At 45.3% G+C, this 18,750-nt stretch overlaps 1 protein-coding gene across 1 annotated transcript in view; it reads left to right on the top strand.

Annotated features, from left to right (window-relative positions):
• Positions 1-1,852: 1,852 nt before the first annotated feature.
• Positions 1,853-18,750, top strand: part of LOC126278923 (IQ and AAA domain-containing protein 1-like) — a gene marked incomplete at its 3' end in the record, with an annotated part of 80,384 nt that continues 63,486 nt past the window's right edge. The window contains exons 1-3 of the mRNA XM_049979199.1: positions 1,853-2,099; positions 10,418-11,125; positions 14,910-15,078. Coding sequence (XP_049835156.1) covers positions 1,853-2,099; positions 10,418-11,125; positions 14,910-15,078 — 1,124 coding nt within the window. The remainder of the gene's footprint in view (positions 2,100-10,417; positions 11,126-14,909; positions 15,079-18,750) is intronic.

Raw genomic sequence — 18,750 nt, 5'->3', positions numbered from 1 at the left:
CGCAGTTCATCTGTGCTCTACTTTGCGTAACGCTTTTCTGTTGGCATACTGTTACACTGAAGGAATATTTAATTAATAACTTCGAATAAAGAACACATTTAAAATTCACCACATCGTTTCTAAACATTATGTTGCACTGCTAATACTACAATCATTTCTTAAATTTCACAAGAATACTGAAGAATGGTATACATCATGTCGGCTTGACCAATGACTTCACTATCACAGATGATGCATTGCAAAGATTTGAAAGCATGTACGAATGTTGAGAAACAAACGATCATAGTGCAGAGAAAACAGATCGTGGTCTTGCATTCATATCTCGAACGTAATGTTACATATATCACTTTTTTTTTCACGGTAGAAAGGCCTAAAACCTTATTCTTCAGTTGCTCTACGTAGATCAACTGAAGGACAGGATACTTCTGCTAGCAAGGAAAAAAAAAAAAAAACGACATACGTGACACTAGCATGAAGTACTTCTGTTGACATACATACAAATTTTACGTATGTCGGTTTTTTCGCCTTTTCTAGTACTAGTATCAACTGAAGAATAGGATACTAGTACTAGCGAAGGCGAAAAAAGTGGCAAACGTAAAATTTGTATCGTGTACTTCAGTTGACCTATATCGTTCGATTGAAGAATAGCTCAGCTGAGGTACAGGTTGCCAGAGTTACGTACGTCGCTTTTTTTGCTTTCGCTACTATAGTATCCTTTTCTTCAGTTGACCTACATACTCGAATCAATTGCAGGGGAAACAGCAAACTGAAATGACTTGCTATCAGACAAAAGTACAATTCAGAACATGTACACAAATAATTTAAAATTACCACAAGCGACAAAAAGCGCACCCAATATCGGTCTGTCAGTTACACATTCATTTATTTATATTTACGATTGTGGCGCTTCGCCACAGAAGATAACTGATTTATTATCAATGGCTCGAAAATAAACAAATTAGTATCAGTTACTAAAATATGACGCCATTGGTCAAAGCCGACGAGTTGTATTCGATGTTTCAGTTGACCCATTTATACGAGCAAGTTTCTTATAATGTAGTGGTACAATATCGGAAACTTATAGCGGTACATCATAGGCAACGTCGCCGTTTTTTTTTTGTCAGTTTCCTACAAACGTATCATAACAAATGCAGATTTGTGACTGTTTTAAAGAAAGGTAATTTTATGTATATTCACCCACAAATAAAACATTTTGTTGCCACTTACCTTACGGCAATAATTCTCTTCGGATTTTTGCCACTAACGTACATCGGAATAGTATTAAGTAACCTACTTAAACTTTGTGTTCTGCCTTACGGCAGGTCTTGTCATGGGGGAAGCCTCGTCAGAGAGGTCCACCGCAAGAGCGTGTAGGAAGGTGATTCCAGTGGTGGTTTCCCGTTGCCTTCCACTGATGATGATGAAATGATAATTAGGACAACACAACACCAAGTCTCCGAGCGGAGAAAATCTCCGACCCAGCCGGGAATCGAACCCGGGCCCTTGGCGTAAACTACGAGTTCCGCCAATTGTCAACAGTGCGCGGTAAGCCTATCGTTTCCTAGGAAACGCAAGTTTCAGCAACGTCTCGGCCTTCGTGCTGTCTAAATCGCTCCAGTATGAAGCTACTGTAAACCACGACTGTAACATGCAGCAGCACTTCACAGAACGACTGTAACAATCAGAAAAACGATGGGTATCGTTAGGAGCACACTGACGATGGAGCCTCACAGTGGACTACGTTCAGAGTCGGCAGACTGTAGCTAACCCCGCTTCCAGAAAGCCATCCACAAGAGCGGGAAAGAGCCGCGACATCTCGTCCTGGAGCGTGACAAGGAATTAGGACGCCACCATGTCGACCAAACTATACATACAGATGCTGAAGCGCGCCGACGAGGCCCTGCAGCAGCTGCTGCCGGAGGACCAAGACCTGCTGGCGAAGACCAAGCCCATCAAGGACGTGGAAGGCGCTCGTCTGACGGTGGCCCGCCTCTACCTCATCTACGGGCAGATCGTGAAGGAGCTGGACATGTGCTACTTCCAGATGGTCCATCCGCAGAAGAGAGACCTCGTCAGGAAGCTGCTCGACCTCAGCGTAGGTATGTTGTAAACACCCGGCCATACCTGCATATTCGTTAAGAGCAGCACCTAATTTTATTTAACTCAGATACATAAAAAAATTCAATAAAAATAAGTGGCTATACTTCTTCTTAGCGTCTGTCCTGCGCTAGCAGGGTCCGCCTGTTGACACATCTGACTGCTTTGGGTCTGCCTAGAGCATGTTCATAGGTGGCATTGATGAATATTGATGAATTCCATATACTCCTTGATACGGTCCATCCATCGCGTCTTGGGTCAGCCACGAGGTCGTCGGCCATGATACGCCTGTGCATAGCTGTTTTATTTTTTTTTTAACAATTTGTACAGAAACAGGAGTAATCCATTTAACTACAGACCTATATCATTGACGTCGGTTTGCAGTAGGGTTTTGGAGCATATACTGTATTCAAACATTATGAATCACCTCGAAGAGAACGATCTATTGACACGTAATCAGCATGGCTTCAGAAAACATCGCTCTTGTGCAACGCAGCTAGCTCTTTATTCGCACGAAGTAATGGCCGCTATCGACAGGGGATCTCAAGTTGATTCCGTATTTCTTGATTTCCGGAAAGCTTTTGACACCGTTCCTCACAAGCGACTTCTAATCAAGCTGCGGAGCTGTGGGGTATCGTCTCAGTTGTGCGACTGGATTCGTGATTTCCTGTCAGGAAGGTCGCAGTTCGTAGTAATAGACGGCAAATCATCGAGTAAAACTGAAGTGATATCAGGTGTTCCTCAGGGAAGCGTCCTGGGACCTCTACTGTTCCTGATCTATATAAATGACCTGGGTGACAATCTGAGCAGTTCTCTTAGACTGTTCGCAGATGATGCTGTAATTTACCGTCTAGTAAGGTCATCCGAAGACCAGTATCAGCTGCAAAGCGATTTAGAAAAGATTGCTGTATGGTGTGTCAGGTGGCAGTTGACGCTAAATAACGAAAAGTGTGAGATGATCCACATGAGTTCCAAAAGAACTCCGTTGGAATTCGATTACTCGATAAATAGTACAATTCTCAAGGCTGTCAATTCAACTAAGTACCTGGGTGTTAAAATTACGAACAACTTCAGTTGGAAGGACCACATAGACAATATTGTCGGGAAGGCGAGCCAAAGGTTGCGTTTCATTGGCAGGACACTTAGAAGATGCAACAAGTCCACTAAAGAGACAGCTTACACTACACTCGTTCGTCCTCTGTTAGAATATTGCTGCGCGGTGTGGGATCCTTACCAGGTGGGATTGACGGAGGACATCGAGAGGGTGCAAAGAAGGGCAGCTCGTTTTGTATTATCGCGTTATAGAGGAGAGAGTGTGGCAGATATGATACACGAGTTGGGATGGAAGTCATTACAGCATAGACGTTTTTCGTCGCGGCGAGAGCTTTTTACGAAATTTCAGTCACCAACTTTCTCTTCCGAATGCGAAAATATTTTGTTGAGCCCAACCTACATAGGTAGGAATGATCATCAAAATAAAATAAGAGAAATCAGAGCTCGAACAGAAAGGTTTAGGTGTTCGTTTTTCCCGCTCGCTGTTCGGGAGTGGAATAGTAGAGAGATAGTATGATTGTGGTTCGATGAACCCTCTGCCAAGCACTTAAATGTGAATTGCAGAGTAGTCATGTAGATGTAGAAACCAGATGGCAGTTATAAGGGTCGAGGGACATGAAATGGAAGAAGAGGTTGGGAAGGGATTGAGAAAGAGTTGTAGCCTCTCTCTGATGTTATTCAATCGGTATATTGAGCAAGCAGTAAAGGAAACAAAAGAAAAATTCGGAATAGGTATTAAAATGCATTCAGAAGAAATAAAAACTTTGAGGTTCGCCGATGACATTGTAATTCTGTCAGAGACTGCAAAGGACTTGGAAGAGCAGTTGAATGGAATGGACAGTGTCTTGAAGGGAGGATATAAGAAGAACATAAACAAAAGCAAAACAAGGATAATGGAATGTAGTCGAATTAAGTCGGGTGATTCTGACGGAATTAGATTAGAAAATGAGACACTTAAAGTAGTAAAGGAGTTTTGCTATTTGGGGAGAAAAATAACTGATGATGGTAGAAGTAGAGAGGATATAAAATGTAGACTGGCATTGGCAAGGAAAGAGTTTCTGAAGAAGAGAAATTTGTTAACATCGAGTATAGATTTAATTGTCAGGAAGTCGTTTCTCAAAGTATTTGTATGGAGTGTAGCCACGTATGGAAGTGAAACATGGGCGATAAATAGTTTGGACAAAAAGAGAATAGAAGCTTTCGAAATGTGGTGCTACAGAAGAATGCTGAACATTAGATGGGTAGATCACATAACTAATGCGGACGTATTGAATAGGATTGGGGAGAAGAGGAGTTTGTGGCACAACTTGACTAGAAGAAGGGATCAGTTGGTAGGACATGTTCTGAGGCATCAAGGGATCACCAATTTAGTATTAGAGGGTAGCGTAGAGGGTAAAAATCGTAGAGGGAGACCAAGAGATGAATACACTAAGCAGATTCAGAAGGATGTAGGCTGCAGTACGTACTGGGAGATGAAGAAGCTTGCACAGGATAGAGTAGCATGGAGAGCTGCATCAAACCAGTCTCAGGACTGAAGACCTGAACGACAACAGCTGTTGTGGCTACCGAGTGTGCTTTACTGCGCATGACGTGTCCGTACCATCTTAACCTGCTTTCCCGTAGTTTGTCTGAGATGGCTGCAATTCCAAGTCGCCGTCGAATGTCGACGTTTTTTGCATGTTCAAATCGGGGAAGCCCAAGGGACCATCGGAGCATTCGCATTTCCATGCCTCGTTGTAGTTGGCCAACATTACGACCCAAAACGTGCGACTGGGAGTACTAGTACTACAATACTATGAACCTTTGATCTAAGGCGTAAAGCCATAAGGCGATCGCTCAGGACGGCGGTCACTTGGAGCCCTTTCATCCAGGCTGTGTTAGCACGGGCTCGGACATCCGGTAGACTTTCACCATCACTGCATATGAGTGAGATAAGATATTCGAATTGCTCCGCTTTCTTCAGATCTGCTCAACAGACTTCAATGGCCCCACTGATTTGAATACTACACTCGGTGTATACTGTCTTCTTGAAGTTCAGTGAGAGGCCAAATTTGCCAAGTCCTTGATTCCATCGCTGAGCCTGTTCCTGGAGGTATTCGCTTGCCAGTAAAACATCGTCAGCATATAGAAATGACCAAGGATGGTGGTGACTGTAGATCGTATGTCACAGTGTCCATGCAGAGGATAAACAGCAGAGGTGACAGTGCTCAACCTTGATGTACTCCGATATTGACAGTAAAAGGGATGACGTTCCCATTGCACACAGCACATTGCCGGAGACATTTCGATACAGCAGTTGGACCCATCAGACGTAGGCTTCAGAGACATTGTGAGATCGTAATGCATGCCAAATAATCTGATGTGGGACACGTTCGAAGGCCTTTTACTGATCCAAAAAAGGCACTTGAGTATCTTTGTTTTGCCGCGCGGGACTAGCCGAGCGGTCTAAGGCGACGCAGTCACGGACTGTGCGGCTACTCCCGGCGGTGGTTCGAATCCTCCCTGGGGCATATGTGTGTGTGATTGTCCTTAGGATAATTTAAGTTAAGTAGTGTGTAAGCTTTGGGACTGATGACCTTAGCAGTTAAGTCCCATAAGATTTCACACTCATTTTTTTTATTTTTGTTTTTCTTAAGGTGTTTCTCAACAAGTAAACGAGCGGCATGAATGGCATCTGCGGTTCCACTTCCTTTGATAAGCATTGATTTATTTGAGGCGATAGAAGCAATTGCACGGACCCTGGAGTCTATAACACGCTCAAAGATCTTCATGGTGTGACAAAGCAGCGGAATTTGTCGATACTGCGAGCATTCTGTCACATCACCTTTTCTCTTCCAGACTGCCAGCGTGACACTAATTTCGCAGACTGCTGGGACTATATCCTCATCAATGATTCTGTTGAAGAAGGTAGTAAGAATTATGGCACCTTCGTGGCCAACGATTTTCCACACTTGACCTGGGATATCATCAGGACCAGTAGCCTTCCCATTCTTCATCTTCTTGACCGCTTCCCTGAACTTCTCGCTGGTAACTGTTAGTATAAGTCCAGCAACGGAATGAGCACTCAGTATTGGAGAATGGTCAAATTCCTCGTTGCTGATTTAGAAGAAGTAATCACTTCACCTGAGGAGAATGTTGAGGGGGGACTCGAAGGAGTCGATGGGGTTCGTCCTTTACGTGTTTGAAATGAGCAATGTGAGTGGGTCGGTGGCATGCTTTGGCGAGGCGATAAGTCACTAAACGAGGTTAATTAACCCTTACGATAACTATGTACCTTAATCCTTAGCAAATAATATCGCAATCGAAGTTGTGAAGCTACAGTTCACTATCTGACCAAAGGTTGTGACATAAAATTGTAACACACGCACAGAACGGAACATTTTACGCTGTTTAGAAATTTTATAAGTTACTGTAATCATTCAGTTTCAACATTCGAATATCTACTTGTTGAGAGAGCAAGTAGAATTATTAACGTAATCACTAGGTACTGTAGTACCTCTGTGTGGTTTGGAATTATGGGCTTAGAAGCATGTGTAGTTAGGGGAAAGACAGATGGTACCTATTTTTAAATTAAAGAAACTTTTGGAGAGAACAACACCAGCTGCACCAATATCAAGAGCTCAAAAGGCAAGAGAGTACCAGGTAAAGATGGAAAGCTGAAAGGTAAAAGAAATATATAGACGAACATACAAGGGCAATGGAGTTGAAGGCAGTGTTGTAGAAATGGAATTCGAAGTACACGAAGATAAAATACGCCATATAATATTGCGAGAAGAATTCGACAGAGCACTGAAATAGAGAAGTCGAAACAAGCCTTTAAGCTATACGACATTTCCGCAGAATTACTGAGATCCTTTAGAGAGCAATGGCAGCTCTATTCCACCTGTCGAGAAAGAAATATGAGACAGGCGAAATAGCCTGAGACTTTAGAAAAAATGTAATAATTCCAATTCCAGAGTCGGATATTGCTGATAAGTGTGAATACAATTGAACCAACATGGTTTACAAAGTCATGGTTGGAAAATATTGCCACATTATTTAGAGTAGAATGGAAAAAAATGGTATGACACGACCTCGGGGAAGATCAGTTGGCGTTCTACAGAAATGTAACGACACGTGAGGTTATCCTGACCTCACGACTCATCTTAGGATATATGTTCAAGAAAGGCAAACCTAACTTAATAGCGTTTGTTCCCTTAGACAAAGCTCTTGGCATTGTTGACAAGACTACACTCTTCAAAATTCTGTAGGTATCAGGGATAAAACACAGGTATCAGAAGGTTATTTACAACTTGAAACCAAACTGCAGTTATATGAGTAGAAAGACATGAGAGGGAAGCAGTGATTGAGAACAGAATAACATGGGGTTGTAGCATATCCCTGGTGTTAGTCAATCTGGACATTCAATAAGCAATAAACGAAATCAAAGAGATAATTAGAAAGGACATTAAAGGCCATGGGGGAAGAACTTTAAGGTTTGCCAATGACGTTGTAGTTCTGTCATGGACAGAAAAGACTTGGAAGAGCAGTTGAACGGAAGGATAGGGTCATGAAAAGAGATCGTAAGATGAATATTAACAAAAGTAAAATATGGACAATTAAGTGTAATAGAATTAAGTCAGCCGATGCTGAGAGAACTGTATTAGGAAACGAGGAATTAAAGTACTAGAATCTAATATCAACTTAGGTGTTCGTAAGTCTTTTCTAAAAGCATTTGTCTGGAATGTAGCTTCGTATGGAAGCAAAGAGTGGGCAATAACCATTTCAGACAAGAAGAGAACACAAACTTTTGAAATGCGGTACTACAGAAATATACTGAAGATTAGAGGGGTAGGTAGAATAACAACTGAGTTAGTACTGAACAGACCTGCGGAGAAACTAAAAGATTATTCTCTGTTGATTTCCGACGCCAATTCATCAGTGCAATTCGGCAAGAAAGGCTGCATTCAGTCTGTATATACCAGAAGACCTATCCATTGAAGTTCTCAATATTTTTTAGCTTATATGTATTATATGACGAAGAGTATTCTGACGCATATTGGTGGATATGAATCTAGCGTGGTTCCACCTTTATCCTTTGTGAGGGTTTTATCTCTGCTGGGACCCTTTCAACGAGGTGCCTGAATGTTTTTGGAAGAATGTAAGCAACTCTTACTCGAATTTCAAAACCAGAGAGGTTGTGAAGTTGAATGCTGGAGCAAAGCCATCTGCTAGGTTCAGACCGGGACTCTGCGCAGGTCATCCATTTTGGGAATGTCCGCAGGTCCAAGGATGCCGCTTTAAGACAGGCTGCTTTGTCATGCTGGTACAGTCATTGTCTCTGAACTGTTCCTCTACTGCAGGCAGTACACAATGCAGAAAAATGTACCCTTATCTTTCCGCATTAAGCTTTTTCCTAAGTGCAACAAGGGGAACATACCCTAACCACGAAATACCCCCCCACACTGTAAAACAGCCTACGTAATTCATTGTGCCACCAGACGTAATGGCAGGTAAACTCCAGGCATTCTCCAACCCAAAACCTTCCATCGGATGTCCACAGTGTATAGCGTGACTCATCGCTCCAGATCACTCGTTTCGAGTCATCATCTGTCCACTGGCCTCGCTCTTTGTACCGCTTAAAGCGTCACCTAGTACTGACTACAAAAATGTGTAGATTATGAGGAGCTGCTTGACCATTGTACCACTTTATTTTTAACTCCCTAAGAACAGTCATCGTGCTAGGTTGACAGCTGGTAGCTCTTTGGAACTCCTCTGATTCCATGCGAATTTCTTACAACCACCCTCAGCAATGCCTGATAGTCCTTGACTGTCAGTACGTGAGGTCTGTCTGGTCTCGGCTGAGCTGTGGTTGTTCCTCCGCATTGCAGCTTCACAATCACATCACCAACAGGTGTCTCTGGCAGCCTTAGAAGAGTTGAAACGTCGCTATGGGTATGTTTTGCTGACGAAATTCAATGATTCTGCTGGGGACACTTTCACTGCGGTGTCTAAATGGCTGTGAAGCACTAAGACCACATTCTTCGTGAAGAGCTGGGAAGGTCCCGAGTTAGGGTCTTGGTCCGGCTTTCCTTTTGAAGTATGGAAGATAGGAGACGAGACACTGGCGGAATTGAAGCTGTGAGGATGGGTCGTGAGTCGCGCTTGGGTAGCTCAGTTGGTAGGTCCCCAGTTCATGTCTCGATCCGGCAAACAGTTTTAATCTGCCAGGAAGTTTCAACATTGTGATGTTGAACGCTAGGGATCTGGAGCGAAGTCGACATTTTAACTTACCCCGAAGGTGTTGCATTGGGTTGAGGTCGGCTCTCTGGACAGGCCAGTGTATTTCATAAATGTTATTCTCCACAAACCTTGTGCTCCTCCCCCTTTCTGTCCATATGTTCCTTCCACCCTCAAGTCCATTTTGTCTGGCTCCCTTAATCTCCTCATCACCCCTAATAAGCTCACATGCTCCTCCCCCACCTACCGTGTCCTCTTCTATTTCTCTCTGTCCATCTCCTTGTCCTCTTATTTCTGTCAATCTCCTCTTCCCCCCTCTCTCTCACTCTGTCCATTTCCTCCTTGCTATGTCCACCTCGTCCTAACCCTTCTTTCATTTCATCTCGTCCTCTCTCCTCTCTTTGTCCATATCCTTTTTCCTTCACTGTCCATCTCCTCCTCCTATCTGTATGTACATCTCTTCCTTGTGGTATCATGTACTGATACGTTATGCGAAAGGACTTGGAGGTCGCCGTTCGACGCCACTAGTGATCGTGTAGGATCAATGTCAAAGCCCGTTGTGCCACACCTCCAGCAGTTCTGTACTTTGACAGGCTTTTGCCTTTGCAATAAAGAAGAGCCCGTGGTAGCCTCTCAACCCACTCACGCTTGGACCACCCTAGCTATGGAATGCAATGCAGAAGCCGCGTAGTCTTTGCTCCAATTCCATGATTGTGCAATCTGTTTCTTGCGTCATCATTTGTAACGAGTCTTCGTGGATTGCGGAGTATGTATGTAGACTGTAGATGTAGATATAGATGTATGTAGATGTAGATATAGATGTCCCCCCACTGCTCCCTACTACCAATTATTATGTTGTAAGGCTTGTCGAAGCAGTTGGGAGTTATTAAATAGTCGGCGGGTATTTCTCCATCCATACCTATATTTACCTCACTGTGTTAGTGTGTGATTCAGGATATCCGAATGAGACCCAGTTTTGGCCACGGTGTGTTAGTCGCTATCTTGCTACTCTCGCGTCTCCCGCCCCTTCGGCATTTTCTGATTGTAGGGCGCATGCTGGAGCTGAAGGCAGAGCTGGTCACGTTCGACAACGCAGACACGGTGTACCTGGACGACGTGCTCATAGCACTGCACATGACCCCGTACAACGAGAAGAGCGGCGCGCTCATGTACTACGCGCGGGACCGCGACAAGGAGCTGCAGGCCCGCCTCGTCGCCATGGACGCCACCGAGGCCAAGATCGAGACGCTGGCGGAGACGCGCGCCGCCATCGACGAGCTGGGCGTCAAGATCGAGGAGCTGGCCGAGACGTGCCTCTCGCTGGACATGATCGACGAGGACGCGATGGCGGGCGTGGCGGCCAAGGCGGAGCTGCTCAACACGATCGCGCAGATGCTGGACGCGCTGGAGCAGGGCAAGGGCTCCAAGGAGGCGGTGGACCGCAAGCTGCAGGACGTGGGCACGTGGCGGATCATGCTGCCGCAGTACGAGGGCACGGCCGAGGAGGTGGCGGCGCGCAACGCGGCCGCAGACTACATCCACCGCCAGCTGGAGGAGCTGACGGCCAAGCGCGACGCCGTCAAGAGCATCGACCGGCAGCAGGACGCGCTGCCCGCGCGCAGGGCCGCCATGGAGGAGGTGGACGCGAGGCTGCAGAAGCTGGCCGCCTGGCGCAAGGCGCTGCAAGACTTCGACCGCCAGCTCGCCGAGCTCACCTTCAAGCGCGCCGCCTTCGACGACCCCAACAAGAAGCGCGGTAAGTGCAAATGGCTCTGAGCACTATGGGACTTAACATCTGAGGTCATCAGTCCCCTAGAACTTAAAACTACTTAAACCTAACTAACCTAAGGACATCACACACATCCATGCCCGAGGCAGGATTCCAAACTGCGACCGTAGCGGTCGCGCGGTTCCAGAATGTAGCGCCTAGAACCGCTCGACCACACTGGACGGCAGCGCGGTAAGCCGCGCAGCAGCAATGTCTCGTGCATGCCGTAACCGCTTTCACTAACATTTGATCATACAAAAATAAAAAATCAAAGGGCATAGAGTTTAGGGGCAAATTCAGATATTCATTTACATCTCAGGAATAGCTGTGCCCGGCATGAGTTGCAATGCCTCTTATTCTTTGGGAGTGGCTACACATACACAAAGTACGCACATATGGCGTATACGGTATATGTCACACACATACATCACTGGCCATTAAAATTTTTACACCGAGAAGAAATGCAGGTGATAAACGGGGATTCATTGGGCAAATATATTATACTAGAACTGACATGTGATTACATTTTCACGCAATTTGGGTGCATACATACTGAGAAATCAGTGCCCACAACAACCACCCATGGCCGTAACAACGGCCTTGATACGCCTGGGCATTGAGTCAAAAATATGGTTCAAATGGCTCTGAACACTATGCGACTTAACTTGTCAGGTCAGCAGTCGCCTAGAACTTAGAACTAATTAAAGCTAACTAACCTAAGGACATCACACACATCCATGCCCGAGGCAGGATTCGAACCTGCGATCGTAGCGGCCACGCGGTTCCACACTGAAGCGCTTAGAACCGCACGGCCACACCGGCCTGCTTATTGAGTCAAACAGAGCTTGGACGGCTTGTACAGGTACAGCTGCCCATGCAGCTTCAGCACAATACCACAGTTCATCAAGGCTTCCTAAAACTGAAATCTATATTCTTATCAACCGATCCCTACTTCTAGTGAAGTGTGTGCCACAAATTTGTTTTCTCCCAAGTTCTATTCAGTGTCTCCTCATTAGTTATATCATCCACCCACTTAATCTTCAGTATTCTTCTGTAGCACCACATTTCAAAAACCTCTGTTCTCTACTTGTCTATTTATCGTCCATGTTCCACTTCCATACATGGCTACCCTTTATAAACATACATTCAGGAAAGGCTTCCTAAAACTGATATCTATATTCGATGTTAGCACATTTCTCTTCTTCAGATATACTTTCCTTTCCATCGGGAGTCTACAATTTATATTCTCCCTACTTCGACCGTCATCAGTTATTCTGCTGCGCAAATAGTAGAACTCATTTTCTACTTTTATAATTCCGTTTCCTAACCTAATTCCCACAGCTTCATTGATTTAATTTAGCTACATCCCATTATCATTTTGTTGATCCTCATGTTTGTTAATGTTCCTCCTTTCGAGACACTGTTCATTCCGTTCAGCAGCCCTTCCACGTTGCTTGCTGACTCTGACAGAATTACAGTGTCATCAGCAAGCCTTGAAATTATTTTTTTCCCTGCCTGGACTGTAATTCCTACTTCAAATTTTTGTTTCTCCTAGTGCTTGCTCAATCTACAGACTAAATAGCGTTGGGGATTGGCTGCAATCCTGTGTCACTCCAGTTCTCAACCACTGCTTCCCATTCATGCCCCTCAACTCTTGCAACTGCCGTCTGGTTTCTGTACAAGTTGTAAATAGCCTTTCGGTACCTGTATTTTATCCTTGCTACTTTCAGAGTTTCAAAGATAATATCCAGTCAACAAGTTTTCGCTAGGACCACAAAGCCAAGGACGTAGATTTGCCATTCCTTAACCTATTTCGGTTCTTGCCCCCACAGAGACCTTCACTGCCGTGAACATAAAACCTCACAAAATTTTACACTACTGACCATTAAAATTGCTACACCAAGAAGAAATGCAGATTATAAACGGGTATTCATTGGACAAATATATTACACTAGAACTGCCATGTGATTACTTTTTCACGCAAGTTGGGTGCATAGATCCTGAGAAATCAGTTCCCAGAACAACCACCTCTGGCCGTAATAACGGCCTTGATACGCCCTGGCATTGAGTCAAACAGAGCTTGGATGCCGTGTACAGGTACAGCTGCCCATACAGCTTCAACACGATACCACAGTTCATCAAGAGTAGTGACTGGCGTAACGTGACAAGCCAGTTGCTCGGCCACCACTGACAAGACGTTTTCAACTGGTGAGAGATCTGCAGAATATGCTGACCAGGGCAGCAGTCGAACATTTTCTGTATCCAGAAAGGCCCGTACAGGACCTGCAACATGCGGTCGTGCATTGTCCTGATGAAATGTAGGGTTTCCCAGCGATCGAATGAAGGCTAGAGCCACGGGTCGTAACACATCTGAAATGTAACGTCCACTGTTCAAAGTGCCGTCAATGCGAACAAGAGGTGACCGAGACGTGTAACCAACGGCATCCCATACCATCACGCCAGGTGATACGCAAGTATGGCGATGACGAATACACGCTTCCAGTGTGCGTTCACCGCTATGTCGCCAAACACGGATGCGACCATCATGATGAAGTAAACAGAACCTGGATTCATCCGAAAAAATGAAGTTTTGCCATTCGTGCACCCAGGTTCGTCGTTGAGTACACCATCGCATGCGCTCCTGCCTGTGATGCAGCGTCAAGGGTAACCGCAGCCATGGTCTCCGAGGTGATAGTTCATGCTGCTGCAAACGTCGTCGAACTGTTCGTAAAGATGGTTGTTGTCTAGCAAACGTCCCCATCTGTTCACTCACAGATCGAGACTTGGTTGCACGATCCGTAACAGCCGTGCGGATAAGATGCCTGTCATCTCGACTGCTAGTGATACGACACCGTTGGGATCCAGCACGGCGTTCCGTATTACCCTCCTGAACCCACCGGTTCCATATTCTGCTAACAGTCACTGGATCTCAGCCAACGCGAGCAGCAATGTTGCTATACGACAAACCGCAATCGCGATAGGCTACAATCCGTCCTTTATCAAATCGGAAACGTAATGGTACGCATTTCTCCTCCTTACACGAGGCATCTCAACAACGTTTCACTAGGCGACGCCGGTCAACTGCTGTTTGTGTATGAGAAACCGGTTGGAAACTTCCCTCATGTCAACGCGTTGTATGTGTCGCCACCGGCGCCAACCTTGTGTGAATGCTCTGATAAACTAATCATTTCCATATCACAGCGTCTTCTTCCTGTCAGTTAAATTTCACGTCTGCTGCACGTCATCTTCGTGGTGTAGCAATTTTAATGGCCAGTAGTGTATAATAAATGAAAAGTACAGGAACACACAGAAGACGAACAAATAAATATTAAATTTTATACATCAGGTTGCAACCATCTGTGCCTTAACGAAAATGTGAAGTGACATCTAAGCGTCTGAGGACAAGGTAGCCTAACAAAAACAGACAATGTTTGGTAAGTAGCATACTGTTAGTCCATGGTGTAACACTTTCCATTTCCATTAGTGCATTTTGTCAATTTATCTCCAGACAAAAATCCGTCGTTAAGATTTAAGTGCATGTACGGACAGCCCGCTGGATTATCCGAGCGGTCTAGGGCGCTGTAGTCATGGAATTGTGTGGCTGGTCCTGGCGGAGGTTCGAGTCCTCCCTTGGGCATGGGTGTGTGTGTTTGTCCTTAGGATAATTTAGGTTAAGTAGTGTGTAAGCTGAGGGACTGATGACCTTCACAGTTAAGTCGCATAATATTTCACACATATAGGGACAGTATGTAAGTAAGGGGCAGTGTTACAGGTGCGCTCCCGCCTGGAGACGACGTCCAGCCGACGCGGACGCGGCGCTTCAAAAAGGCCCAGGTGGATGAAGAGGAGGAGGAGGCCGGGCCAGCCGAAGAAGGGGGGCCGACGCGCGAGCAAGAGGTGGCGGCCGCCGTTGCGCTCATACAGCGTCACGAGAGGGCCAGGTGAACCAGCAGGCAGTAAACAGCGGGGCACCCGCGACTGGCCGAGTTACCGTGACGTCATAACACCTTGGCACTGTGCGGGGTCCAACTTACATCCAAATCCACATCTACAGGGTGGTCCAATGATCGTGACCGGGCCAAATATCTCAGGAAATAAGCGTCGAACAAAAAAACAACAAAGAACGAAACCTATCTAGCTTGAAGCGGGAAACGAAATGGCGCTATGGTTGGCCCGCTAGATGGCGCTGCCAAGGGTCAAACGGATATCAACTGCGATTTTTTAAATAGGAACCCCCATTTTTTATTACATATTCGTGTAGTACGTAAAGAAATATGAATGTTTTAGTTGGACTGCATTTTTCGCTTTGTGATAGATGGCGCTGTAATAGTCACAAATATATGGCTCACAGTTTTAGACCAACACTTGGTAGCAGGTAGGTTTTTTTAAATTAAAATACAGGACGTAGGTACGATTGAACATTTTATTTCGGCTGTTACAATGTGATACATGTACCTTTGTGAACTTATCATTTCTGAGAACGCATGCTGTTACAGTTTGATTACCTGTAAATATCACATTAATGCATTAAATGCTCAAAATGATGTCCGTAAACTTAATTGCGTTTGGAAATGCGTTTGACGACACTCCTCTCAACAGCGAGTAGTTCGCCTCCCGCACATGCATTGACAATGCGCAGACGCATGTTGTCAGGCGTTGTCGGTGGATCACGATAGCAAATATCCTTCAACTTTCCCCACAGAAAGAAATCCGAGGACGTCAAATCCGGTGAACGTGCTGGCCATGGTATGGCACTTCGACGACCAATCCACCTGTCATGAAATATGCTATTCAATATCGCTTCAACCGCACGCAACCTATGTGCCGGACACCCATTATGTTGGAAGTACATCGCCATTCTGTCATGCAGTGAAACATCTTGTAGCAACATCGGTAGAACATTACGTAGGAAATCAGCATACATTGAACCATTTAGATTGCCATCGATAAAATGCGGACCAATTATCCTTCCTCCCATAATGCCGCACCATACATTAACCCGCCAAGATCGCAGATGTTCCACTTGTCGCAGCCATCGTGGATTTTCCGTTGCTCAGTAGTGCATATTATGTTGGTTTACGTTACCGCTGTTGGTGAATGACGCTTCGTCGATAAATAGAACGCGTGCAAAAAATCTGTTATCGTCCCGTAATTTCTTTTGTGCCCAATGGCAGATCTGTACACGACATTCAGAGTCGGCGCCATGCAATTCCTGGTGCATAGAAATATGGTATGGGCGCAATCGATGTTTATGTAGCATTCTCAACACCGTCGTTTTCGAGAGTCCCGATTCTCGCGCAATTTGTCTGCTACTGACGTGCCGATTACCCGCGACAACAGCTAAAACACCTACTTGAGCATCATCATTTGTTTCAGGTCGTAGTTGACGCTTCACAAGTGGCTGAACACTTCCTGTTTCCTTAAATAACGTAACTATCCGGCCAACGGTCCGGACACTTGGATGATGTCGTCCAGGATACCGAGCAGCATACATAGCACACGCCCGTTGGGCATTTTGATCACAATAGCCATACATCAACAAGGTATCGACCTCTTACACAATTGGTAAACGGTCCATTTTAACACGGGTAATGTATCACGTCGCAAGACCGTCCGCACTGGTGGAATGGTACATGATACCACGTACTTGTATGTTTGTGACTATTATAGCACCATCTATCACAAAACGAAGAAAGTGGTCCAACTAAAGGAATCATATTTCTTAACGCACTACACGAATGTGTAATAAAAATGGGGGTACCTATTTCTAAAAAAACCGCAGTTGATATCCGCTTGATCTATGGCAGCGCCATCTAGCGGGCCAACCATTGCGCCATCTGGTTTCCCTCTTCAAGCTAGACGAGTTTCGTTCTTTGTAGTTTTTTCGTTTTATGCTTATTTCGTGAGATATTTGGTACGATCACTATCAATGGACCACCCTGTATACTCCACAAGCCACCGAGCTTCCCAACCCCCTACGCCACACCGTACCTAATCCAGTCTCGAATAGCTTACGGGAAGGATGATTGTTAGCAAGCCTCTGTGTGAGCTCGAATCTTCATAACTTTACCTTCATTGCCTTTTCGCGAAATACACTGAAGAGACAAAGAAACTGGTACACCTGCCTAACATCGTGTAGGGCACTCGTGAACACGCGGAATTTCCGCAACAAAAAACGTTTAAATGTGTGTGATGTTTTACGGGACTTAACTGCTAAGGTCATCAGTAACTAAGCTTACACACTACTTAACCTAAATTATCCTAAGGACAAACACACACACCCATGCCCCAGGGAGGACTCGAACCTCTGCCGGGACCAGCCGCACAGTCCATGACTGCATCGCCTTAGACCGCTCGGCTAATGAAGTGCCGCAACACGACGTGACATGTAGTCCACTATGTCTGAAGTAGTGCTGGATCGAACTGACACTATGGTTCCTGCAGGGCTGTCCATAAATCCGTAAGAGTACGATGAGGTTTGTAGGACTTCTTAAGTAATAGAATCCAGTACGTTGTCCTCGATAGTGTTAATCGGAGATGAGGGTATCATCTGGAGTGCCCCAGGGGAGTGTGGTAGGTCAGCTGTTGTTTTCTATCTACATAAACGATCTTTTGGATAGGGTGGATAGCAATGCGCGGCTGTTTGCTGATGCTGTGGTGTACGGGAAGGTGTCGTCGTTGAGTGACTGAAGGAGAGGATACAAGATGACTTGGACAGGATTTGTGACTGGTGTAAAGAATGGCAGCTAACTCTAAATATAGATAAATGTAAATTAATGCAGATGATTTGGAAAAAGAATCTTGTAACGTTTGAATACTCCATTAGTAGTGTAGCGCTTGACACAGTCACGTCCATTAAATATTTGGGCGTAACATTGAAGAGCGACATGAAGTGGGACAAGCATGTAATGGCAGTTGTGGGGAAAGCGGATAGTCGTCTTCGGTTCATTGGTAGAATTTTATGAAGATGTGGTTCATCTCTAAAGGAGACTGCCTATAAAACACTAATACGACCTATTCTTGAGTACTGCTCGAGCGTTTGGGACCCCTATCAGGTCGGATTGAGGGAGGACATAGAAGCAATTCAGAGGCGGGCTGCTAGATTTGTTACTGGTAGGTTTGATCATCACGCGAGTGTTACGCAAATGCTTCAGGAACTCGGGTGGCAGTCTCTAGAGGAAAGGAGGCGTTCTTTTCGTGAATCGCTTCTGAGGAAATTTAGAGAACCAGCATTTGAGGCTGACTGCAGTACAATTTTACTGCCGCCAACTTATATTTCGCGGAAAGACCCCAAAGATAAGATCAGAGAGATTAGAGCTCGTACAGAGGCATATAGGCAGTCATTTTTCCCTCGTTCTGTTTGGGAGTGGAACAGGGAGAGAAGATGCTAGTTGTGGTACGAGGTACCCTCCGCCACGCACCGTATGGTGGATTGCGGAGTGTGTATATGGATGTAGATGTAGGTGGAGATGTCTTCTGAACAGAACGTTGCAAGGCATCCCAGATATGGTCAATAATGTTCATGTCTGTGGAGTTCGGTGGCGAGCAGAAGTGTTTAAACTCAGAAAAATATTCCTGGAACCACTATGTAGCAAACCTGTACGTATGGGGGA

This window comes from Schistocerca gregaria, chromosome 6 (genome assembly GCF_023897955.1).
Source record: "Schistocerca gregaria isolate iqSchGreg1 chromosome 6, iqSchGreg1.2, whole genome shotgun sequence".
Classification (NCBI taxonomy): Eukaryota; Metazoa; Arthropoda; class Insecta; order Orthoptera; family Acrididae; genus Schistocerca; species Schistocerca gregaria.
This window is presented reverse-complemented; position numbering and strand designations above follow the sequence as displayed.